General features: G+C 41.3%; 1 protein-coding gene across 1 annotated transcript in view; it reads right to left on the minus strand.

Moving 5' to 3' along the window:
* Positions 1-4,375: 4,375 nt before the first annotated feature.
* FAM20C (FAM20C golgi associated secretory pathway kinase) overlaps positions 4,376-26,712 on the minus strand; it is a 59,303-nt gene continuing 36,966 nt past the window's right edge. The window contains exons 4-10 of the mRNA XM_080617373.1: positions 17,946-18,038; positions 16,082-16,197; positions 8,079-8,259; positions 7,360-7,469; positions 5,707-5,788; positions 5,554-5,613; positions 4,376-4,800 (exon numbers count right to left, since the gene is read on the minus strand). Coding sequence (XP_080473499.1) covers positions 4,548-4,800; positions 5,554-5,613; positions 5,707-5,788; positions 7,360-7,469; positions 8,079-8,259; positions 16,082-16,197; positions 17,946-18,038 — 895 coding nt within the window. The 3' untranslated portion in view covers positions 4,376-4,547. The remainder of the gene's footprint in view (positions 4,801-5,553; positions 5,614-5,706; positions 5,789-7,359; positions 7,470-8,078; positions 8,260-16,081; positions 16,198-17,945; positions 18,039-26,712) is intronic.

A 26,712-nucleotide genomic window follows, 5' to 3' on the forward strand; every position in this document is an offset into this window, starting at 1 on the left:
GTAGTCCTTGCTTGATTTATGGCACCTTCTGCACGCATCCAGGTGCTCCAGGGAGGGACAGGGATGTACAGAGATCACTATATTTCAGCAGACTCCAGCAGCCACCTCTGGAGTGACACTTGGCTAGTGTTAGTACAGAACCAGCACTTGGAGGGATGAGATTTTTAGTTGTCCATCTTTTGGGTAGGATCTATCTTGAGCCACCCTGGGATGTATTCTGAAGTTATGTCAGGGTCAACTAAAGCATGTAGGTGCTTTTGTACATCTTTCTGTCAATCAGTGAGCACCTTTCAAGAAGAAGTGACAGAGGAATCTATGGAGGGATCTTAATGCCATTCATTAGGCCAAAGTACAATGTGACCCAGATTCCCACATTTATAGAAATTGTGAGTGCTCTCATCTAAAACCTCCAATTTTGAGATATTCTGCTTCAGTTCCAGCTGCCAATTCCATCTGCAAACTGCTGGATTTGGGCCCATATCTGAGCAAGATTCAAGGCATAACACATTCTGATGGGACAGGGGCCGACTGCATATGAAGGTCATTTGAAAGAGAGGAGCTGGTCCCCCACCACATCAGTCTTCATATACTGGACTGGATACAAATGTGGGAATTCCCAAAATCCTGCCCCAAATCTCTTTACTTCTTCAAGTTAACTACATCAAAATTGCATAAATGTGAAACTTTTGAAAGTGTTCGATAACTCTAAAAAGATGGACCAGTGTCTTGAAGACAACCTCTAGACACAACCTTCTGCTCTGACTTTGCATTAGAGGAAGAGGTACTGCTACTGCCAAATCAGTAGCTTCCCTTTTGCTTATGCTTCATTTTTACCCATGACCAGAGCTGATCTGACCTGAATTCTTAGGTCTCTTGACCCACCAAATTGAATTGCTTTTCATTTTTTCTCCAGATAGCCCCCAAAAGCATTGGATTGGTATGTTACTGATGCAAATGTAGAAGCAAGCAGATAATTCAGTTTGATCTGGTCAGAGCCTGAGTTACGGCTGGAGGCTACCTATCAATCGCTTTAAACATAAAAAAATATTCTCAAGAAATCCAGCAGCTTCTAACTGGTAATAACTTGAAATTCCATGTGAAAACTTGTCCCAGGAAATTCACCGTTTCCCTTAAAAACTCAGTTTACAGTTTAACAAGAATCTCTCTTGTGCATGTTCATTTCTGCATATTGGGCCCTGAATATTTTAGTGAATAACCACTGCAAGAAAGTCCACAGAAAGAAGTGTTATCTGGAGTAATATCTGGGAAACTACTTTTGTGGTCATACATTCATTAGTACGACAAAGTTTGCTCCATCAGGATGCAAATTATCAAGGCTCTATTGTATATCCAACTCAAAACTCATCACCCTAAGGCTGGGGCCACAAAAGCCTCGAACATAAGGACAGTCTTCAGGTGGAGTCTGGGTGTGTTAAGGGGACAATGCCGTTGCAATGAAAGGGAGCAGGACATTCCCCCTCAGATCTACAGGTACCAGGTACAGATCCACTAGCAGGAACCAGAAAGGCCTTTGGATACTCTTCCCTTTAACAGCCACATAAGTTCATTTTCAGTTCAGCACCCAAAGGCAACAGTCAGGCTGAAATCCCAGGTTCCCTCCTCCTACACAATGCTTCTTGCTGCTGCTTACATTGCAATCTCCTTCAGGCTTCTAGTTTGTATATACATTACAGGCTCTGCCCGGTACTGCTGATCACAACAAGGATATCTGATTAAAGCAATGAGAGCTTTTTTCCTTCAATTTGTATGAATTTCCTTTGATGCTTAAAGAACAGGAAAACAGCAAAACAAAATGAGGCTTTCATCTGAATTACTCTGAATACAGTAAGCTACTCTAGGCTGTCAGATTTGGTTGGAAGTAGGTGCTTTTAGTAGTATATTATCTATTTTTATCTGTTATTTATTGCGCATACTATATTTATTGTGCTGAGCCTATTACGCCCTGATAGACTACTGCAGATTTCTTGGTACATTATTGTCTAGGTGCTGTTGGTACACCCATTTTTCAAGATCTGGAGACAAACCAATTGGATTCTGACATTTACTTAACTTCTTAGAGCAAATCTTTTTGTCTGGTTAATATGTAGGACTCCTAAAGAGATGTTACACCACATCATGCTAATCCTCCTTACCTCATGGATTACTGCCCTAATGCACAGTGACAGCCCTTTCAGAGCCGTTGTCTTGCACTGCAGTAATCTGCTGTCACACATGCATGCCGGAGTGCATGACCTCTGCATGCCAAACCTGTGGTGCCCTCCCTACAAGGACCCCCAAGAACAAGCTGCTCCTGTCAAAGGCACCCTCAAATTGTACCTGCTGCCATTGTCTGTATCTGCTCCTCTGTGAGCTAAGAGGCTGCCAAGTGCTGCTTTCCGTAAGAAAACCTGGTTTGCAGACCCAGAGCCTGTGTCTGACCTGATCCCAGAAGGAGAAAGCAGAGCTGCACTGGGAAGGTGATTTTACAGCCCTTGTCTGCTGTCCTGGCACAATTTCAAAGCGAGAAAAAGCTGCACCTGCAGGAAAACCACTGCCGGGCATTGAGGATAAAGCAAGGATAATGTCACCCATGTCACCTTTCCACAATCCTGTGGTTTTGGGGTTTTTTTTGGCTAATGGAAAGAGAGAGCTGCAGTGAAAGTGCTGCATTACAGAGAACGTCATTACTACAAGAGGTGGGCCTTGGAAAGTGAAAAAAAGCCACGGGATAACAGAAATTTTCCAAGTTCATGGACAGCTGTATAACCTGAGACGTTCTGTTGTCTTTGTATGCCATGTATGTGAGTCATGGGAATTTGAAATGGGCAGTAAAATACTAAAAGATGTATTATTTCAGTGATATCAACCTAAGAAGTAAATGAGATGATACAGCAGCTTGTTCTCTCATTCATGATTTTAATATGCCTGAAATGCCTACATTTTAGTCTATCTGGCTACAAGCTTTTAAAGTATATGTTTATAAATCCCTGAGAAGACATAAGGTGAAACAAATGACAGTTTTGAATTATAGTTGTAATGAATATTGTCATAATAAATTCTCTCCTCACCCAAAAGACCGATGAGGGATTCCTTCTGTACCACATCATGTTTTCACAAGTCAAATGCAGCCACTTGTTCAATTTATAGCTTGCTTTCGGGCTGAAAGTCTCCACACATATTACATGAACTCTGCTGAACATGATTCGAAACTATCTGGTTAAGAACGCCATGTTTCTAGATAATTTAGGCTGAGATTTTCTGGGTAGCACATGGGATTTTCTACCCAAGTCTGAGGCACTGATGTATCTAAATCCTTTGGGCAGCATGTCAAGCCATAATCTTTTCAAGGTGTTGCTCTACAGCTTGTTTCTACAGGTATAACTGCAAGAGGAAGGGATGCTGAAATGATGGTCAAAACAATGCTTTCGTAAGGAAGATTAGCCATTTTCAACACATTAGTCCTTATCACAGTTGTAATGTACACTGATCACAAATATCCCTTTAGCTCCATTTGCTATTGCTACAAAAGCGGATGACAATTTAAACAACTGCTTCTGGAATACGTGGATGGTGTGCACAGCTTTGCTCTGAACAAGATTTCCAGTGAAAAATCAATCCATTTAGACGCAATGGATACACATTTTGCCATATCTTTATTGCACTTTTACCACGTTGCAAACAATTCCACAAAAATGCTGCAAAAGTAAGCCTAGAGCTGCCGAAAGCAGCTTTTTACCCATATATGTATATATTTACACAAAACTATCAAAAGCAAAGTTGAAAAGTAGCAGCTTAGCTATGATAGTCTAGAAAGATAAAAGCTGCCACCTCCTTATAGACAAATAGTACAACTTGTCATTTTACATCATTTTGTAAAACCAACATTCAAGTATTCCTGTCAATGCACAATTAGTGAAATTCCCTTCTGGTAACCACTGTATTTATTATTATTATTATTATAATAATTATTTTTTTTTTTGCCTTTAAAAGTTCATAGTGCCTTAACCCTTTAAATGCTGAGTAGCTGGAGAAAATAAAAAGCATTCAATTCAAATAAGATACAGTGGATTAGAGCACTTAAAGGGTTAACACAAAATACTAAGTGGACTGTCACCACAAATAAAGTGTGAGTCACAAAACTATGCCGTCCCTCTCAGTTAAATTTGGTAGGTAGGTCTGGGGTTTCATAGATATACCGTATATAAATACAAAATATTAAGTAAAGGCCTCCTTTCTATACAAAAAAGGACAGGAGGTGTTTTGCTATCACACTGTTGCCTGTCAATGATCTGAGTATTTTCTGAATCTTTCCATAATCTCTCTTTAGGAACTAATGAAAAGCATCACATTAGACTTATTTTTCTTAATGAACTAATCCTTTGCAGAGTCTACACTTTACCTACTTTGGGAACAGTTATATCTCATTTCTGAATTCACTGAATTCACAAAATGGCATACACAGTCTTTTGCAAGACTCTATTTTTTTTTTCTTTTTCCTCTTTGAATCTTCTTTACTTGGCTGGTAAAAAAGTAGTCTTGCGATTTCACTACCTCTCAGTCGTAACAGTGTTAACATCAGTGTTAAAGTCATTTTCAACTACATTGTCATAACCATCCTTTTCTATACAGTCACTAACAGCCTTGAGGACAATCCGCAGCCGCCTGTCCATTGCCTCCAAGTGAGGCTGGTAGAGAATGGGAGCTATTTTATCTTTTAGTAAAGATTCCTTCATCAAGAGACTGAGTTTGTATTCCTCCTTGGCTAACAACTGTAATCGCAGATAGGTAGACTTCCTTATTCTAAGAGAAAAAAGAGAAAAAAAATGCAAATTAGTGTTTTCCTTACTATTGATCTTGACAGGGCTAAAAGGCTTATAGTTAGCATAGCAGTAATAGTGTAAAAACCTTATTATGTGATCTGAAATGATGAGAACCAGGCACTGACACTGTCCTAATGAGCAGCTGGCATTGCCATCTGGTCAGTGACCTTTAGGAGCCCTTTGAGGTGGAAAGGTTTTGGAGTACAGCTCTACAGCCAAGTGCAGGCAGCCTTCTTGTTCCTTGGCTGGGTACAGCACCAACTGCATCCGAAGCAGCATTCATATGAACATGCCTATCTTGGCAACGACACACATGACACACGTGGCATTGAGCTGGGGCATGTGAGACAGCAGTGGGGGAATCCTGCTAGCTCACCTTGCAGAGACACCTAGAGCCCCTGCAGACACAGAGCTCAGCCTGTGTCCCAGTTGTGCTAAGTTGAAACTCTAATGTTACCTGAAAATCCTGGCCATGGGCACTGAGGAAAGCTGCTGTGAAGCACTTGAACAAGCTGGACTACACTTTGCCACTTGGGTTCTATGGAACATGTATTTTGTCTTAAAGCCTCTCTCACAGCCAATGCTCAGGGTCAGCTTGGGTCAGGGTCCCTGGGCGGGATCATAACATCTCTGCCTCCCCACGGTATGCAATGAAAGATTAACTTGAATGTTTCAGTTCTATTAGTGGGAACAACTGTATAAAATAGGAAACAACTCCAGAGGTGAGGTGTACCTGCAGCACTGGTTTAAAGGCACCAATATGGAAAGTTCGTCATGGGAATATTTTCCAAACCTATTCAAAAATAAGAGCAAGAACATGACAAAGGCTGTTTTAAAGACTAATTTCCACTCCCCTCCCCCCAAAAAGATTATTAAAGGTATTTACCCTCTTCCATTATCTAAGTGGATAATAAATGTGTCATTTCCAAACTTCTCAAAGGTTTCGTAGTGATGTCGATCCATGTTACCTATGGAATAAAGAGAGAAAAAAAAGACCTTTCTCACTCTGGCTTGCTGCTGAGCCTGCAGGTCAAAGCAATACAAAAGCTATGGTTCAAGAAGAAGCCCAGCACTCCTCAAAGCTCTGTGGGGCAGAGAAAGCAACTGATCTGCTGAGCTCATGCTTCTACTGTGGAAATCCAGAAGTGTTTGATAGTGGAAGATGGGCTGTTATGACTCTGGAAGCTTTTCAAGCTCTCTGTAGCTTTTATACTTAAGCTGTAGATGACTTATCAGAAGACAAAGCCAACCTTCCCACCTTCCAGCAACCCTTCCTAGGGTATGCCAAGGAAATACCTCTCAAGTACGATGGCATCTCAACTGTTTGGGGAGCCTGGTCATCCATAAGGTAGCTATGTCCTAAGCCAGCAGAGCTTCACTGGTGAAAACGAGCCCTGCTGCTCCAGCCGTGGGTCAGTATGGTGTGGAAAGCAGCCATGGTACACATACTGGATGTGAGGCTTAGCTTAGGGAGAGGAGAATGCATCCTTCAAGCAGGGATGTTAATCCATAATATTGTATTAATATTATTGCTTGCCGATATTGTATTAAACTCTTTGAACCACGACTAAATATCCTGGTTTTCCTCTAATAAGAACTTTGTCCAAAGTTCTGTCTGCCTGCAAAGCCAAAACAATGTTATGGCTCTAAGATATGGATCAGGATGCTACTGTAGTGGTAGACCTAAACAGCTCTCTTTGGGCACCCGCGACAGGCAGACATGTGATCTGCTTTTTAAGGTCAATGTGCAGAGCACTGGTGCCAAGCTATGAATGGTGGGGGTATTGAGCCACTTAGAGATGCCACATATAGTTCCTGAGCTGTGATTTGGCCTCTCCTGCTGCTGCCTATTGCAGAAATCTCAGTATGGGCAATGGCCAAGGATATGTCCATGCTGACATGTGTCCGAGGATCAAGTATGTATGCTGGCTTCTTACAAGTTATAATTGCAGCAGAGCAGGTTGTGTATTAGAATGTCTTGATGTTAACCACTGAGTAGGTTTTGAATAGGTCACTATTACCTGCTTGTTAATAACATATTTTATTCCAATCAGTTTAATAAACAGAAAAAAAACTTCCTGATACATACCAGAGTTGCTTTTGTGACAAAGCAACATCTCTTTTTTTTCCCCCTCTGACAGTTTATAGAGCAAACAGCAGCGAATACTACTGCAGGCTGAAAACAATATGCCACTAATTAATAGACTTTGCATATGCATCCAGGAGCTATACACTACAATGGTAAAGCACTCACTAAAGCCAACTATGAAGCCCTTAATTGTCATGAAGGAGACTAGCCTGACCTGCCTTCATCATCACTCTGCATTTCTGAACATCTCTGTTCCTTTAATCTGCACTGATGGGAATACATAACCATGTAAATCTGCATTTTCTCATAATCACCTAGAACAGCACATACAGTAAATTCAGCTTCAACCATGCTTTAGCAAAATGCTGAGCTATGCAGAGCACTGTAGAAAGAAATAGTTCTTATTCTAATCAAATGTTGCATTTAATTTTTGAAAGAGATGAAACATACCCATTAGGAAATCAAAAACTGTCATATCCATTATATCCAGAATTCTGGTCCCACTGTCATATGGGGGTGTTTGTTTAACCTCTTCACAGTAATCTGGATCAACTTCCCATCTGGAAAAGCCAATGTTTTGATATTTTATGTGACATACAAAGCTTACTGAGTATTAAAAAAAAATGTTATTTTGCAAACATCTAGTTGTATCATGTTCGATTGAGGACAGGGTCAAGTAGCAGCAGCAAATTTTGAAGGCTGTTTCCAGTAATGCAGGCAACTGACAAAGACTGACTGATGAAAAAGGAAGAAAATCACAAGACTCAAAACTATCTGGCTAATAGCTTCAAGATTTAGGAAACCAGCTGCACTATCAGTCATATGATGAAAACAGCTGAGACTTTTGTTTAGGGCTGCTGACAGCAGTGAATCTTTCTCCCTCTGATAGGACTTCGGCAGGTCCCGTTGCATCCTGTCAAAGCCACTGGTGATATCTGTCCTATGAGGGAATTATGCCATTGAAGGTCCTTTCAGGTTCAGGACCATAAGCTGCAGCTCCTTGCAAGTGTAAGTACTCAGTTCCTTCCCAGAAACTGGACCAGGTGAAGAAATGCAGATGCTCTCCTAAGCCTCAATGCTTTAGACCAGGCAAGGGCAGGAACTGCTGCACTGCTGTATTTCCCCATTGCCCTTTGCAGCTGGCAAACCCTTTGCTCACCACTACTCACTCTGCTTTCTTGCGTTTGTGGTAGGAACGTCTCCAAGGGTTTCTCCAGGTTTTCCTTTTAGCTAAAGACAAATCAGGTAGGAAAGCAGCCAGGGACCCTTCGATCTGATCTGGTTTTCCACACAGGGCATGCTCTGTTGAGCAGTAGTAGGAGCATTCCCCATAGAAGCAGATGTTGTTGGCTGGAAAATAAAAAGAAAAGGGTTTCAAAACCTATGCTTAAATTAGCGTTCAAGAATTCATAAAAGCACTGATGTTTGTAAGAGCAGAAATAAATCTCAGACCCAAAACCCTGCTACCACACATAGTTTTCTTCCACTGAAACGACTAGAAAGACATTCATTTCAGTGGCTGGGATCATACCCTAGGCTGAGCTCTCTCTATTTCCAGTCTATTTATATTAAAAAAAAACAAATGTAAGGGTTTGGGGTTTTTTTATCCTTTCCCTTCTCCATTCATTTTCCCAAACTGATACATCCTTTGGGAATATTTCTTATGCCAGTCTGGAACCCCAAATCCCACAACTGAACAAGTGGCATGTGCCCAAAATTAAGTCACCTTTCAAAATCTTGGCTCGTTTAGGACAGACAACAACGTTTCATTCATTTACTTGCTGGTATGAGAAGAACTGGCAGTTTTACTGAGGAGAATTATTTACCATGAAGGCTCATGTGGGGGTAAGTGTGGAAGGTGGAAATAGCACAGATGTAACTCTGTCAGCGCGCATCCCAAACACAAATTTCTTCCTCCACACATCACGTTACTCCAACAACCACACAAAAAGAACTTGCAGCAGGTTTTGGAGCATGTGTTACTTTAAAACCTCCCCAAAGTTGCCACCACATATTTCTGTGCCAACAGGAACAGCCACTTCTTTACAAGAACACCCTTCCCATGTGAATTCACTGGTGGTGGGCAGCTCATCCCCCAATCCCGACTTTGGAATATGAACAAGAATAGGAGCACACCGCTGATCTTCTTGTCAGTGTGCTACAACTCTTTTGGCATTGCTTTATGCACATAAAATGTCATTAGAGGAAGACTGTGCCCTTTTCTTATGGTTATGCATGAAGCTGAGAAGTCACATTGCTTCCTAATTCCCCACAAGGCCTCTAAATTCAAATACTGCTTCTGAGCTGATCTCCCTTTGGGCAGGCTCAGCATAAATGAGGCAGGAAGGGCTGGTGAATTTTCTGCCTGCCACAGGAGACCCATGGCTGAGAGAGGTAAGCTGGTGGGTTTTCATCGCAGCGATGCCCTGCACCACATCACCCTGTACACCATTGTGATGTCCCCCCAACCCAGACCTGGCCTGTGGCCAGCAAAGCACCTGGTGGAGATGGTACACTGCTGGTGGGCAACCTAAGGGAGACAATGAGTCAAGAGGACAGGGAGCAAGCCTGGCCCCAGTGCTCTGGAGATCACAGAAGGGAAAGAGAAGCACAGCAAAGAGCTGCAATCAGGGAAGGATGAGCAGGAGAACACGGAAAAACTATAAGGTCTTGTGATGTTTTTGATTATATTAATTAGCTGCATTATCTGGGACTGACTGCTGAGCATAGAATTACTATAATTGGACTATAAGACTGATGTGTTACTTCTAGACAGTTTGTCTCAGCTTTTCATTTCCAAGCCTCTATTGATGGCTATCAGATTTGTCCATTAAACTGTGATTACTTTACTGTGGAGACAGCCTTTTCAAATCCCTTTGCTGTGACTGGCTCATAAGGACCACCCATCTATCTGTGCTCAGGAACAACTCCAACCCAAATTGTATATTTACATTCACAGGGTTGGCTCATACTAGTTAAATATATCCTGACTCAGTCCAGAAATACTTACCCTGTGGTCAAAAACCTTGTTGACAATTACTAAAAGAAAAGCATTTCAGGAAAGAAAATGAAGAACAGAAATTACAAAAGGAAGGAAGGGAGCACTCAGCATGACTGTACTTCTAATTTTGTAATTTAAAGTGTTTTAGCATGCAGAGTATCCTTAAAAATTCTTTCAAAAGCTTTTCATTACATACAAGGCATACTTAGTCCCTTAACATTTTAATTAAAAGAACAGTAGTTTGAGACTTCTCATGAGCTAAGAAGTGACCATGTCCTTGGCCAATAAGCCACTTGGCTATTTCTTATGAACCCCAACACAAGTCTTGTTGCTGCTCATCACATAATACACCTAATAATATCTAAACAGAAACCCCACTCATTTTTCATTTTAAGTAACTCAGTAATACATATCTCTGAAAGTGAAGTTTTGAGAACTTTTTCCAAATTGCATGCAGAAAAAACCCAATCGCAGTTAGGGAAACTTGGCTGGAAGAAACTCTGGAGGCCTCTGGTCCAAGTTACAGCTTCAGGACAGCTTTTCCAGGTTAAAAACCACCTGAAGCCCCCAGTTTTAACTTGTTCATTAGATGCACGAGCTCCAGGACCATCTCAGTGGCTCTCCTTTAGACTTGCTCATTTTAAAATCAAGTGTAAAGTCAACATCTAGACAAACCCAACCTAATGCAAGCTCTGGGCGCTCTGCCCTGCACTTTATAACCTCTCATGGGTTTCCTTCTGAAAAATGCTATCACGGCATGGACTTGGCATAGCTTTTGCAAGGCTAACACAGGTGCCTCAACTCCGCTTTTGATCATCCTGGCAAAAACCACGAGGGCTTCAAGACTCCTCTGAACCTCTTCCATAATTCAGGATGAAAGCAAAGAGTTGTCCAAGCACTGTGGGCAGCACTGCCAGCTACAGATGGCCTGCAAGCAAGAGGATCATACTGGACCTTCAAGAAGGTTGGGATATTCTCAGCCAGTAAAAACGGGGGAAAACCATCTGTGATTTATACTCTTAGAAGAAATGATTGCAGACAAAGTATTTCAAGCGGTGCCAGGCTGCCACAAGGGATGATTTATAAGAAAACACATACAAATGCTGCTTGCTGCAGGTCAGCACAGAAGAGTTAGGAAATACAGAGCTTCCTTATTTTTCAGGTGGTGGGAAGGGCTCTCCCTTGAGCTTCAGTGAGGGTTAATGCTTTCACTGAATTGAAGCTGCTTGTGCTTCAGTTCAGCTCTGTCAACATCACCCGCTCATCTGTGGAGGGAAGGAACCCGCGGAGATTTATCTTGATCACCTGAGACAATTTCTCTTCCCAGATTTCTATGACCTGGCTTCCACCTGGCAGCTGGTTATCTGCCACTGTAACCAGCAATGCCCTTCACATGCTATCGCAGCCTCTGCTGCTCACTATGTAAATCTGACCTTTCAAAAAAGGAATTATATTAAACACAGCATTTTGCACAGTGGGAAGACAAATACTGTGTTTAATAGTTTGCTTCTGACTTTAACATTAGGAAGAATGAAGCCCTGCTCCATATTGTCAACAAAAGCAGCTGAGACTAATCATTTGACAGTAATCACACATTTGTATCCAGATGAATCTTCAGGAAGGCTCTGGGGCCATGGCAGCGATGGCATTAGCTGCTGCAGTGACACAGCCAGCATGTGTGTTGCCTGTACCATGCCGGGCCGTTCATCCTCACTCCTGCTGGGCTCCTTTAGCTATTGATTTTCCCACAGAGCCCCCATTGCCTGCAACGGGAGTCCAGTCCTCCAAGCTATGGTAAAATGTGTCTTGTCATTAAGACAGCAAGCTTGCTGTAAAACTACAAATGTATTTCTTAGTGAGAAGTTACTTCCAATGGCAAAGCTTTTTCTGCCAGCTGTTACTCTCCCTGTGGTCCCAGACCTGTGGTACTTACTCTCCACTGCTCCCATCCGATTTCTTGGGGTAGTGGAGGTGAAAGGATGCTGCATCTCAAGTTTCTATTAAAGAAATTAATTGCTTTGATTGATACAGAATAGGCATCTTGATATGTCTATCCTAATTCTTCTATACAGGCAGTGAGATGAAGTAGCCTGAATTCTCTGGGGAAACATTCATTTTTAAGGTTTCTCAAAAAGCAGAAAAAAAAAAGAAAGGTATCAAATATAGAAAAGCACAGTTCTCATTTAAGACTTCAAGGTGCGGCAGCAAGTCTCTTTGAAACCCTAACTAGGTGACCCACATTCTGCACAGCAGGCTGAGGGTGAAAAAATTACAGCTACAGACACAAGCCCAGTGCTGCACCAGCAAATCCACGCTGAGAGCAGGGTTTGGCCTTTTGAAGGCAAAAATAAGAGGGAGAGGGGAAATGAGTTCTATTGGGGTGTGGGCTTTCTCCTCCCATTAAAATTGCTCAGCCCCTATAGTCTTCTCTTATCCAGTAGAGGTGTTTCTGTACACACCCCTCTCCCTAAGAACACCTGCAAAAGAAGCAACCGCCAGAAATCTGTGTTCCTGCAGAGCGGGTAGAAACAGCAACAGCAGCAGTGCTGGCAAACCAGAAAGGAGGGATGTTCATACATGCTGAAATGTGCAAATTTGCAGCATGCAAACTCCTGCTTCATTAAAAAATGAAACTGTTTCCCCAAAGCACTAGAGAGGCCAGAGAATCCCAAGCAGTGTTTTAAATGTCTGATTTTCATTATCTGAAAATGAATGGATGCAATTCGTAATGAAATCCATGCAAAAATCATGGTCTGGTGATCGAAACTCCAACTAATCGCAACCATTAAAAACCAGAGTGTCTGTGTACTTATCTGCACATTTTCTGTGTGTCATCCTGATAGCTGAACAATAATTCTTCTCAGGAAGAAAAGGAACAAGTGGAGATACCTTAAAGCAAATCGCTTGGCAGAGCAATTCTTTTATTGAGATTTGCATGACTGTTAACAGAGGACATTCAGCAAGCTTGTGCAATTGGAGTACTGGAAAGAATCCTGAATATTTACTAAAGCAATGCATGAAAACATCTTTCTCTTACCTGCTCAAAATAATAGGTAATTCAGAATTGCTATTGTTTGCTGAGAGGGAAAAAAAATCCATAATCCCTTGGAATTGGTTAATATGAACAAAAACATAGTGCTTGCTAGCTGTGTAACATTGATTTCTTTAAGCTGCTGCCTCAATTACTTCCAAAACGAAGGCTGACATGATTAATATGTCTCTTTTTTTCCTAGCAAATTACCATTCATTTGTAAGAGTAGCAGGGCTACTGCAGTCTGCCCTGCTGCAAAGGATGTAAAATTAATTTAAATAATTACTGACCTAATTCCATTTCTCATGTTTAGTCCAAACTGCCTGGAAGTGCACTTTTCTGCAATCTGCTTTCTCTCTGATTGCAGCCTAATGCATCAACTGACCTGCCCGTTCACAGCCATTTCCACTTTCCAGTGGAAGAAAGGATGCTGCTCTACAGCATGCTTTGAAGCTACAACTGCCTGCAGCTTCCTGGCCCTGATTTCCATTCCGGATGGGACAAGTGAGATGGCCCAGGCATCGAGATGCAGTGAGGCTTCTTCCAATACATTGCCATGCTGGTGCAGGGAGTAACAGAGTGTACTGATGAGCACCATCAATATTTACCTTCTGAGGGTTGCCACTGCAAGCAGTGGTCTCCCAGCCCAGTGGGAAGAGCTTTCTATAAAATCCATTATATTCGGTGCTCCTTGGGTGCATGGAGAGGGATACATTGCCAGCAGGCCCCATGTGTCCCTGTGACCATTGTCACTGAGCACCTCTGGGGATGGAGATAGAGAGACACAGCCACCTGAAAGGGAGTCCCAGAGTGGCCTCAATAACTTAATGTGGGTGCACAGACTTGCAAGTATCTGTATGTCATACCTAGATTTCTCAGCTTTGTAACCAGTTCTCCTCCAAAACCAACTGAATTTGCTGTCCCTCATCTACCAGAGGGAATAAGTCAGCCTGTTCCAGTCTTCCTTCTGCTCCCTCTCCATCTTCACCTTCCCAGGCCATGGGACTCATCCTAGCACCCTCCTCTTCCTTTTTCTACCCTCAATCCGCTGCTTGAGCTGCCTGCTAGGTTTATGAATTTGTTTCTAAATGCTTAATTTAGGAACTTTATTATTTCTTCATTAAGCATTAATTAATGCCTGCCTTTTAAGGTCAGTATGAAATACAAGACAGAGGTTGGGCATATATTAATGAGAATCTGATTAATTATATTAGGGACTTGTAAAGAAGAACTCTGACAAGTAACCAACATGATTTAAGCAAAGTATATTGATTTAGGAAATGTAAAATTGAAAGAAAAATTAATCGCTTGAGTGTTTTGTTCTCCAAAAAAGCCTGATTAGCTAATCAAATATTTTAATTAAATTTATCTTAGGCCCCTAAATAAATCTGAATAAAGGATTATGCTTGGATCATCCCCTGGATGTCTGGAATTTCATAATTACTAGATAAAGATCTTCATCCAAACCAACAGCCTTAACTCTGCATTGCTCTGGCTGTTGTAAGCTGCTCAGTACTTGAGTACAGTTTTGTACTTCTCAGATATCATTCAGCTTCACCCCTAAGACTTGATATATACGCTGGGAAGACTAAAAAGCAAGCAAACCTACTAATCCATGTCTTACTAGCTAAAACAGGAGTAAAATGGCTTATATTTCAAATGAGCCAAAGTACCTTGTGTGCATAAAGTTACAAGATTTTTTTTGCCTTGTTTTGTGTATGACTGCCTACAAAAACCCAAGCAAACGCCTTCATCACGTACTGTCACCACAACTGTACATGTAAAATTGGAGCACGCGTAACACAGTGTAAGATGAAGCCTTTTGTAATTATGTAACGTATTTTACAAGTGAAGTTACTGGAATAAATAACTGCCTGCTCAACTGTGTCCTGCATAGCTGAACATCAATATGAAGCTAAAAGTAACAGCCATAATAATGACTTTATTGGTGATCGCACAAGTGTGATAAACATTTTAAAAGTGAAAGCTCTGCAATGACAGGGCTCTGGTTTCTGGCTAACAGCAACAAATTACAGTTATGTCAGGAGAAACTGTGATTAAGTCTTTGGACCTTGACTTAGGGATAAATAGCTTCTGGCCAATCACACACAGTGCGAGGGAGAGATCTCCAGAGATTTCTGCTCCAGATTGCCAGTTACACAAGTCACAGCCTGAGTTCAGCAAAGCACATTTGCACACAGCTGAAATAATATGAGTTAAACTCACTGGAACATAGCTGCATGCTTTAAATTGAACGTTTCCCTATATACGCTTTCTCTAAGAAGATACTTAAGCATGTGTTTTTGTGCCTTAACTCAGACTCTTAATTTCTCCACCTCCGAATCCCAGCTGCTAAACAGAGATTATATCACTTTCTCCCACCTTTTGTCCATCTTTATCTATTCCAGTTGCCTATTCTGGTGAGCTGGGCAGGGTTTTACCCTGTGTTTGTAAAATCCCCACCATGTGAAGCTACATCCTTGGCTAGGACCACAAGACGTTGTGAAAGAATGAAGAATAATAGAGAGTGGTGTTGGTTCCTGGGGTCAGTTCACAAAACAAGAACAAGGACTGGGAACAATTCAGGTCATTCCTACTCTGGTGTCTACCCAGTGGAGAATTAGAGCTGGAAGCAGGGTATCTTACACATCTATTTGCTTGGGGTTTTTTTCAAACTCCTGTTGTAAAATAACCTGAAGTACATGACTCTGAGAAAATTAGGTTTTGGTCCTCCAGTCAAAACCAAGAAATAAATGCATCTGACCAACAGAAGTGATAGATCACATTGCAGTAGAAAAAAAAAGTCCAAGTAACTAATGGGGTAAGTAATAAGGTTTGGGGTAAACTGAGAGTAACAGAAGAAATTGCTTTAGAAATTGCTCTACATAAAACATTTGTTGAATACATTGCTTTTGTGAACATAAAAGCCTGTCTCTGTGGATAATTTGTCAAGGGGAAAAGGCATTCAATTCAAAACAATAAAGTCTTCTTTGTAGGCTGTGTCTCCACATTTATTTTTATTCAAAGGTCTAAAAGACAGTTCTATTAGAAATATCTGAGCAATTAAGCAAACTACACATCATTCCCTTAAGTACGTGTTCAGCAGGATAGAAAGAATATAGTGTTATTTTGAAGACTACCTGGTGAGATGAAAAATGTTCTCCACAGCTTCTTGTCACGAGTAACATCTCGTATTTCTCTCGTCATGTTAACCAGTCTACCTGCAACTGGTGGTACGCGACGGAAATCCAGGATCCTGGAAGAGAAAGAAAAGAGAGAGTTTATGTAAAGGATTAAACTGTAATGATAGTGATAGTTTTTAGGAAGGCTCATTACACTCTGAAAGGACATTTATCTGTGGTCTTCAAGGAGTAAAAAGCCCATCAGCTTTAAACTAGATAATCCTTTGTATAATATATTACAAATTATGTCCTGAATATGATTAGCTCTGCCTTGCCTACATAGTATGGAGAAGATGCAAAATACAGAAGAGTAGGAGGACACATTGTTCCATGAAAAAGGTGAAGGTACATAAAATTCCAGATAGTAGAAACTTATTTTTGACTTTGTGCTACTTCAGGATTGTTATAACATGCACTTTGCTCACCACAAGTGACTTGAGGAATAGGATTTCAGCTTCTTTCTTCCATAAACTCCATCTATTTTCTTCTTTTCTGACAGTCTTAGTAATTGATTTATTTGCTTCTGCTCCTCTCTATTTTAATACCCTTATACCGACCTAAACAATCTTCCTGAGCCCAAAGATTTTCCCGCTGGTAAAGGCTGAGTGAAGAGCCTTTTTCTACTTCAAACTTCCCCGCCTTAGTAGATTAAAGACTCCCTAGAAAGCATTGCTATTAGACATAGTAAAAGAGCAAAGTCCCCATACAAAGCCTCACCACAGGTGGTATTTCTATGTCCACTGTCTGCTGGTAAGATTTTCTACATTGGGTAGCAACTGCTTTTTCTGCTTAGTGTGTGGATATTTAACATTCTTTCCTGTAAGAACTCCATTAATGGTTTTTTCCTACAGCACCATCCGCTTAAAATGGCAATATAAAATGTAAAGCAGAAGGGATCAACGCCAAGGTCAGCAACAATAAAATATGGAAGATCCTTGAAGAATCAGACCAGCATGGCTCTTAATGGCAAACCTACCCTGAGTCAGCTGCTGATAGTTCTCCTCACCCTAACCATCAACCCAGAAGGCAGCAATACTGCCCCCCAAATAATCTGTGGCCCCGAAGCTCAGGCTTTTGAAAGGATATTTCTTGTCAGTCCAGGGTGTGAAAGATGCTTCAGTTCTAACAGCCTGTGAAATGGCATGGTTTCTACCCATAGTGTTAATACTTCATCATTAATTCCCACTCCTGATCCAGGTGGGCTGAGGGGACTGCAGTCTCTTGCCAGTCGTGGGGTATTCACTATACCCTGCACTACCTCTGCCCAAGGGGACATTTTCAGCTAATAGGAGTACGGGATGACTACCATTGCCCTCTCCTTCCCACTATCTTGTGGCCTGCTCCTGATATGGGACAGCCCTAGCTTTTTGCTGTGAAACCAGACCTCCCTCCCTATCTCAATTATTCCTCTCTGAATACTTACACCATTCCCCATGTCTTGCTTGGATTTGCATGCCCTGGAGCTAATTGGGGTGAGCCAGACTCCCATTACACTTATGCGACATATTCCCCGGGAGATGGGTTCTCTCCATATGCACTTCAAGATCACAGGGGAAATTCATTTCTCGTCTTCCCTTCAATATAATTTCTCTTTCTTTTTGAGAAGTACTTATTGCCAGGTTTCTCATTCCCAAAGCAAGTCACACTTCCTAATAATTAATCTACCCTTTCATCAACTGCCATTTCATTTATTCATGGCATTTGCCCACATTTGTTTCATTTTCCCCTCTTTTAAAAGTAATTCAGTTAATAGGGCCGGCCAAGTGCAGAAACTTATCACAATATTTCCACTTTTCTTTTAATGCAAACCCGTTTTACTTGCCTGTCCAAATGAAATGCTGCAATTTCTGCATTATGTCTTTCATAGTCTGAGAAATAAAAAAAGTCTGGTGGGGTTTCTTGTTCTCTGGTTTGTCTGCAAAGAAAAACAAGGAAAGTGTTTTAATGAAAGGTTAGCATTTCTAAGGAGCGGTACTCAGTCATTAGCGTGTTATTCAGGAGTTCAGTATTGTTTGCTTAGTGGAAGGCCTTTAAATACATAATGTGTGCATTATTTGCCATGTAGCCTTCATTTTATCTTCTTTTTTAAACTACTGCAACAAAAAATAGGAATTCAAGACTTGTACACGCAGGCCGCTGTCACAAAGCTATTCCACTCAAGACTCTTCGCTCTATTTAACAAGATCTGCTTTATCACTCTCAAACAGTTCATTAGTGATAGCGGTGAAGACAATGTCATTTCATTAAATTATCATTAATTGTAATTATGAAATTTCCAAAAGTAATAACATTTTTCTTTCATCTTTGGCAGCCATGCAGCTCTTATCTAAAATATGGCTCTGCCTTTGTATTAGGAGAGCCAAAAGTGACATGTTTTTCTTATTTCAGAAGAAATGGGATCATTGCAGTTTGACGGCCACGACACATGTCATGTTTCAAAGAACATTAACAAGACCATGCTCCAGAAAGGATGAAGAATTTGTTGTTTCTTCAGTTTGAGAACCAATAAAATATGTCATTCTGATGGAAATAGGAAGGCTAAGGATACAATACTGAACGCCATGGAAAATAGAAAGCTCTGCATAACAGAGGAGCAAACCTTTCTCACTTTAGGCAATTTCCAGTTCTGATGGCTTTTGAATGGAGCACAACTCAGGAAGTTGACCAATACAATGTCTGCTCCCAACCTCAACTCGCATCGTGCCCTATTTTGAAATCTTAAATGGGAGATAGAGCATCTGCAAGGGAGGACAGTTCTGCAGAAGAGGAAAATGAAGCTCTTTCTCATTCCCCACTGTCACAGGTGGCCAGCTGACAGCTTGTGCGTCACCCATGCTATACACTTAAAATACGTCAATTAAAAGAGCTTCTGCACTGGAACCTTGTTGCCTGGAAGGCTTTGGGCTTGTTCAGAACTTGCTGGTTCAGAGCCCAAACCTTCAGAGAATTTGCAGTAAGTCCTAATTATGGGGCTTGTTGAGAATCCAAAGCTGTGTTCATCCACCACCATGACTACCAGGACTGGTATCTGCCCAGGAGCCCCCATGTATCCACATTGCTGGAGTAACTGAATAAGTCTTCTGTGTTTTGGCTATATGAACACTTTGGTATGCAACCATCAGGGTCTGAAAGGCTGACATCCTTTCTCAGACATTCTTCTTTGTATTAGTATCTTGGCAAGGTATTCTATCTCACCCTAAATGATGAACAAGTGCAATCATAGAAACAACTTCAAGGTACTTGACTTGCATCCAATGTAATTCAGGGTCAGAGGGGCCTCCAACACCCCAGTGATGTTCTAGCCAAAGTAGCACTGATCACTGTCATAGAAGTGCTCACAGAGGTGGCCAACACTTGGCAGAAGCTCCACTAGGATTCTGCTGCGGCTGTAAAGGGTTCACAAGGAGACAAGCTAAAAGTGAGCCTGGCATAAAATAAAAAATATTTCGCTTTGTCTTCATAATAAATGCAGAAATGGAAGGAGCTCACCCATAAAGAGAAACAGGGCAGATCCAGAAACCTATGGCACGTTACACAACACACCATGCAACCAAGACAAGAGCTAGGAGAGCTGCAACCTTGTTATGAATAGACCCTTCAAAAATGAAGAAACAAGCCCTAAATATAAATTCAAATGAAGATATTAACATGTTTCTGTTGGGCAGAAAATTACACATTTGTATGTAACTTTCCCTCACCTCCAGATTTTAAAATATTCAATTACTTGAAAAATCCAAGACAGAAAGATTCATCCAAAGCTTTTGCAAACTTTACACATTATCAGCACAGCTAGTAAGTTGCGGAAAATATTAACGATTAGTTAATCAGTGCCATCCGCTTTTTATCTCCCAAAGACTTTAAACAAATCATGCTATTCCTTTACAAGAAAATCTTGCTCCAGAAAATCAGACTTAAGTAAGGGCTAAATCTCATTCTTGCAAGCACAGCTATACCCCCAGCCCAGCTCCTCTGAGCTGCAAACTTGACATGCTGGGCAGTCAGTACATCACCTCCGGGATAGTCCGGTCTCTCTAATTTCACTTTTCTATTTGGTCCCTGCCACCCCTGGCAATGGCCAAAGATTTTATTCATTTGGGAACAAGTACAGCTGTCCTGCAGGCTTAGACTTGTTTGTACATATTTCTCTCCTGTCATAATGTATTATTAAGTCGTAGCACACCCTCCTAGAAAATCATGAACTTGATTGTCCTAAAACCTTGAGAAATGAACACCAGATCCACAGTGCTACCCAGACAATGGAAATAGTAGTATTTTTTCAACCTGACTATACATCATGAAACAGATTCCCAAGGTTCTTTGGTGCTTCAGGTGCTTGCCTCTACTTATCCAGTCCCCATGGTTGATACCCAATTTTCTGTGTCTTGGAAATATCAGGTTATTCTGCACGTAGTTAGGAAGGAGGATTTATCAAACTCCCAAACTGCTTTACATTTTTAATGTTCCTTTGCAAAGTTCTAACTAAGATGTAGCAGATCCAAACATGAAACCTTCTCCTGAAATAATCTTGAAAAAACCTTTCTGCTGACTTATTCTACATACATGGAACAGGAACCTTGTTGCTTGCATCTGACTTAAGCTGGTAAGTTTTATCTAAACATACATTTATTGTTAATTGATGTCTGCAACAGCACCTAAAGAGATTTGTTGGTAATTCCTCAGCCTCAGTAAGCTGCTATACCACCAGCAAACACTAAGACGTGATGATTACAGCCTAAGGTATGCACTGAATTTAAAAAGCCACATGAGCCTAACACAGTTTTGACTCAATGGAATTAATGGACTGTTATGAGAATGCCTTTAACAATGTTAAAAGAGCACCTACATCATCATCTATATTTTTCACTTTATCCAAATATGTTTATACATAATGTTATTTCATCCACGTTAAAAAGAGTTGCTATTCCTTCATGTGTGCAATCTAATCAATCCATCGCCTGGTTTGGTGTTAATTCTTCTAATGATTTATTCTGATGCATATGTGTAGACAGGTGGAAGACCAAATTCTGCTCTCAGCAACATGGATGTACAGTCAGCAAGTCCTACCAGTTACTCTGGCATTTGATCATGGTAACTGGCCCTTAGTCTCTAAGTGAGAGGCTGGGAATGGGGCATGCACTCTGAGTCTCTTCCAGATCAAGTAAAGTATAAAACAACACTGGATGTGATCCACCCCCCAGCATGTTTTCAATCAGCATTGCATTTTAAAGGGGAACCCCCTCCCCCAACCCTCAAGTTATTTTGGTTTTACTACTTGATGGCTATTGAAGTTTAATAATAAAAAGCCACAAATAATGAGGTATTTGCTCAATATGCTGAACCCTCTGCAGAAGTGTATGCTCCTGAGGGACAATAAATGAAAGCAAGGGTGCTCCCCAGTGCCAGCAGTAACATCTCACAACACGCAGGACACAGGTTCTGCACAGGTTGCAGACGGTGGGAGAGGCTGGCAGTGGCTCTTATTTTGCAAACAGTTGGAATCTGGTGATCCTTTCTCTGGAGAAGGATTTGGCAGATTATAATGGCAGGCTGGGAAGCTCTGGAGGAGAGACAGATGGAGGTCTGTTGATACTGCACACAGTTAAAAATTACACAGTGGCACCAGACCAATTACAGCATGAGGAAAAGACAAATCAGCACGGTAACACTAGTAGAGGAGAAATAAGAGCTATGGTGAAATCAAACCCCTTAAAAATTTCCCCTCCATGGCACAACTCAGAGGAAACACACAAAGTAAAGAATGACTTTAAGTAGAACATAGACACGCTTGCACTGACACAAGACGAGGTGCAACTGTGATCTCATGTTGTGGCTACAAAAGCATCTCATGCTTACAAGTAGAAGACATAAAGCTACTCTGATAGATGAACAGTCGTGAATAAATCTGGTGAGTCAGCTCCATTCTAGCTATGGTTGGGACATGTTTTGGTGTTCAGTAGTATTTGGATAAACCAACGTGGTGATTTGCATGCAGAAACAATTGCAAAGCCTCAAGCTTTTCTTAAATGTTTCTATAAACATTTAGAGTTTCTTTTTGCCAATTACTTGATTCCGCCAAAGGCAACATTAATAATTTATTTAATTTATAATAATAATTTAGTTCGGTTTATAAACCTTATCACCAGGATGAGACTGCAGGCTCTGCAGGCTCTCTGGCGTTTCAGAAAACACTGTTATAGAAACTAAACCTTTAACATAAATCTATATTTAGTTTGCAGGATCACTTGCATACACCTGCCTAAATTACCAGGATTAATACCCACCAGGGCCATGTATTACTTGAAAGAATCCTGCCTCACTGCCAGACTTCCTCTGCTCCAGAGGGGTCCTCTTATCTGTACAGCAGCCAAAAAGCTAGAAAATAGGGCAAACAGCCCGATCTGAGTTAAGTGTTATCCTGACAGACACATGCTGTCTTCCTATGCCGTAGTCCAGAGATATTTCAGAGATACCTTTTGTGTCAAATGCGGGTACCTTAACTAATGAACAGATGTGCTGCTGATTTGAAAACAGCTCCTTTTAAATAGGTTGTGCTCCTGTTCCGACACGTAATCAGGGGAATCAGCCACAGGGATTACGGATGATTATGGATCACAACAACAAGCTTTTTCTGCAGCAGGAAGCAGGTTTGCTTGGGTTAGACAATTATGCAGGCGGCGACCCTGACTCCTCTGGCCAGGGAAATTTGGCAGCAGAAAAACCACTAAGAGACATAACAGGCCAACAAGGAATGGTAATTGCCCTGGCAGGGACAGGATCAACATTGGTAAGAGTGTAATGTGGCTATCAGAACAGGTAACTGGAGATTACCTGAGTCTACCCACAGCTATAGGTTGCTATTCTTCTTTGGAAAGCAGCTTTCCTCTCTTTCCATGGAGTATTTAAAGTGTTTAAATACCTGTCCTGGAGCTGAATTGCAGGCTCAACAGTTAATACACAGTGTTACCTAAACGCTAAAGTATAGTTAATACAAGACTAAAAGGCTGCCACTCAGCAGTGGGCTGCTGTTTCAATCACCCTGGGGGGACTCGGGGACTTCTCGCATTTGGAAGCACCATGGTAGAGCTTTGTAGGCAATGCCTTGCTCTGGCAAACAACTGAAGCACAGATGTTCCATCAAGTCTGGAGAGCCTTTCTTCCAACACAGACAGGCATGAAATCTCCCCAACCCTCGCCTGTGAACTTTTTTCTTTGTACTAGTTGAAAGCTCAGACTGAAAGTCCAGTGTCTGCTTGCAAGATTTTCTTCTTCCCCCCCTCCAACACTTACGTCAAGTTGGATTGCGCGGCACAGGGATCTACAGTGCCCTGAGATAATCTAAAGCTTATTATTCTAAGTGAAAGAGGCAGCCCGTGGAAAATAAAACAATGTCTCTGAGGCAGCTGCAGACCTTAGGAGGGTGCTTAGATTTTGCATGCAGAGTTCTATCATCTAGGAAGGCTTTCTATGAGTTTGCCACCAGTTGGAACAGGTGGAAAAAAAATGCCACTTAATTTTATAATATGTTTTAGTGGCTTAGTAAGTCCTTAGAAAGATAAATGGTATTGCTAACGCAGCTACAACTACAGTAGCAAGGATATCTGGTGCCTATTTCTGACTCCATAAGGAGTCTTGGCAGCTGATGGTTTTGGCTTTATCAAAGCATTCTGCTACAAAGAGCACTCCCAGGAATGATACGAGCTGTTTACAAGAGCAGAATACAGGCCAGCAAATGAGTGGCCAATCTATGAATGCAAAGACATGCAATTTAAGTGGTACAGAAAGGATGTTTAGCCCATTTAATCGCTATCACTGAAATGACAATATGTGCCTCTGCAGGATATTCCAGCTTCTCCCATTAAAGTAGCAGTTCTGCAGCTAGAAAAAAAAGAGAAAATATTTACAGTGGCACAAAGACAGAAATTCACACGGGGATGTGATAGCAATAGGAATAATTAGCAAACCGCCGAAAGGATAAATACCAAGATCGTGCTGTTGCATGCCAGCCCCGAAGTGCTCTTCTCCTGATCAGACGAAGAGAGCTTGACAACAGCACATGCTCAAGGACCAGTTAGTTTAATATAAATCATAAACTTCTGATGAAGAGAATGACAATAAGCTTCCAAAAAAGCATTTTTATATATAAGTATCTTGTTACCTGGCACAGGAGGACAGTGAGGGGAAGAGGGAGAGAAAATCCACAGGGAAGCAGTTTATTAAGGTGGTTTTCTTTCCATTTAGGAGTCAAAGAAAAAAACACACAGGAGGTCACCTAAACCAATCCCTGGTCCCAGGGCAAGATCAGCTAGACCTAAACCATTCTTGTTATAACACGATCTTCAAACTGTCCTTCACAATCCCATAGCTGCAGCCTTCTCCTGCTTGTCCCCACGTGCTGCCCTTACTCCTCTGCTAATTTCCAGTCTCAATTTTCCTCCCTACTCCATGATCAAGGCAAAACCATGACCATAAGACCTGCTGCAGTTGATGTGAGTGCCTTTCTGAGGAAGGAATATATGCAATAGATGTGCCAGAACAACTGACTTCCATTCCTGAAACAAGCATCTTCAAGCCAAGACCTGGGAATTAAGCCTTAATACCTTTAGACTGCAGATTCTTCAGCTCAGAGGCCCTTTCTGTACTATGGACAATTCATTTATTTTTAATTTATTAAAAACCCAACCAATCCAAAGCTTTGAAAGCCTACTTTAGGCTTTTCCCTTAAAACCAGCACTGTTTTGAGAAGACAACGAAGCAACCTCTGATTTCTGTATGGAGATTAGGGCATTTGCGAAAAGGTTGTGCAAAACCAGTCCCTTGTTCAGAGGAGCATCAGAGAAAGGTTCCTGACATCTCACACAGATGTATATGTGTGTGCATGTGTGTGTATATGTGTGTGTATATATATATATTTAAAAACAGATTTTCACCTGAGCAAAACATGAGTTACCACTCCTGAGTACACAAGCAGATACGATATGAAGGGATGAATAATCAGGATAACTAATATGCCCTAAGAATATGAAATATTTGTTTTATTCTGCACTAAAATATAAAAATGATAGTAAAAACAAATGTTTTCCTCCTCTCTGGGGCTTTTCTGTTCCTTCTAGTGATCTGAATTTGGTATTAATATTGCAAAATGTACCCTCTCTATACCATTGCCTTCACTGACATTGTGCTGACAGTAAAGTCAAGGCATAATCTCACCAATCATCATTTCATTGTCTACCAGCACAGAATAGCTCTTTTTTCCATTCTCTCTTTTGTGCTTTCGGATACATAAGACATGAAGAGAATCTCTGATCAGCACAAACCACATAAAGAATTTGATCAACTGGGAAAATTTCCTTCAGCAATTCAGAATATTACTTCCAGCTCTGCCCAGTAAGTAGCTGCCTGTCACCATAGGAAAAACAAATGGGAAAAAAAATACCAGTGTAAGCACATTTGTCAGGATGTCTTCCTCACCCGTGCTTTTCAGTGTGACAGCCAGCGGTCCCCTTCCTGCTCCCAGGGAACATAGCTGAAGAGAGGGGGTCCCTGTGCTAGGGACTGCACTCTCAGCCTGGTCAGATCTCAGATTCACAGTTGTTTATGGGTATTATCATTATTATTTACAAGCTGGCTGAAAAGAAAGCAAAATGAAATGCTCTTACAAAGCAGGTAAGCCAAACAGAACCAGATAGATAAGCTCCAGTGCTACCGAACTCTAGACTGATGTACGCAGGTGCACCTAATGTATAATCCAACACTTACAACAATATCCCGTACTGCTCCTGTGGTACTGGACATGATGTGAGCAGACAAGTAGGATCATTCTTTATAACATTTGCCTGTATTTCTCCCGCACCCCACAGACATCTCAAATTTAAGAGGCAGGCACAGCATTAGAAAGCATGCAAGTTTAAAATACTTCAGTTAAGATGAGTTTTTCCAACACTACAGGATAGGGGCTGATCTTGGTTATTACCAAAATGCAAGTGCAATAAGGATGCTTTTCACAGGTGCTTTTGTAAGCCATGTACAGGGCTGCTTCTGTTGTAAGAAATGACACGCATGGCTGCTTTTTGGCCAGTAGTGGGGATTGAAGCGTGTATTTCCAAAATTAGAAGCTCAGGTCTTCATACCTTGATTGAAAGAAGCCTACGCTCTGCACAGGGAGCTTGGTGGGAGGTATATAATCCATACTTGTGTATGCTGATTGCGCAAGAGGCAGCATACGCATGCAGAAATTGCAGGTGCGCAAAGGTGTGGGTCTTGCTACAAATTCACTGTCTCTCATTTTTGGGATGCTGGTGGGAAGAGGGAACGTGGCACGAAAAACAGATAAACACTGATGCCATAGCTGGCTAAGTGGCAGTACCTGTTGGCTAGAAATGTTTTTCTATCATCCAGAAAAGCAGGCTTGTACAGAAAAACAAATGAGTCACAGTACGAAGAAAAGGCAAGTTCTGGGAAGTTCCTGTCACTAATGCAGTTTGCAGACAAAAGAATTCTTAACCCAGAAATAAGGTTTGGCTCATCTTTGAGACAGAAACCTGACCTGACATACAGGAATTGAAAAATTTAAGAGGTATTTGACATCACAG

Source organism: Psittacula echo (assembly GCF_963264785.1).
Source record: "Psittacula echo genome assembly, chromosome: 5".
NCBI classification, from domain to species: domain Eukaryota; kingdom Metazoa; phylum Chordata; class Aves; order Psittaciformes; family Psittacidae; genus Psittacula; species Psittacula echo.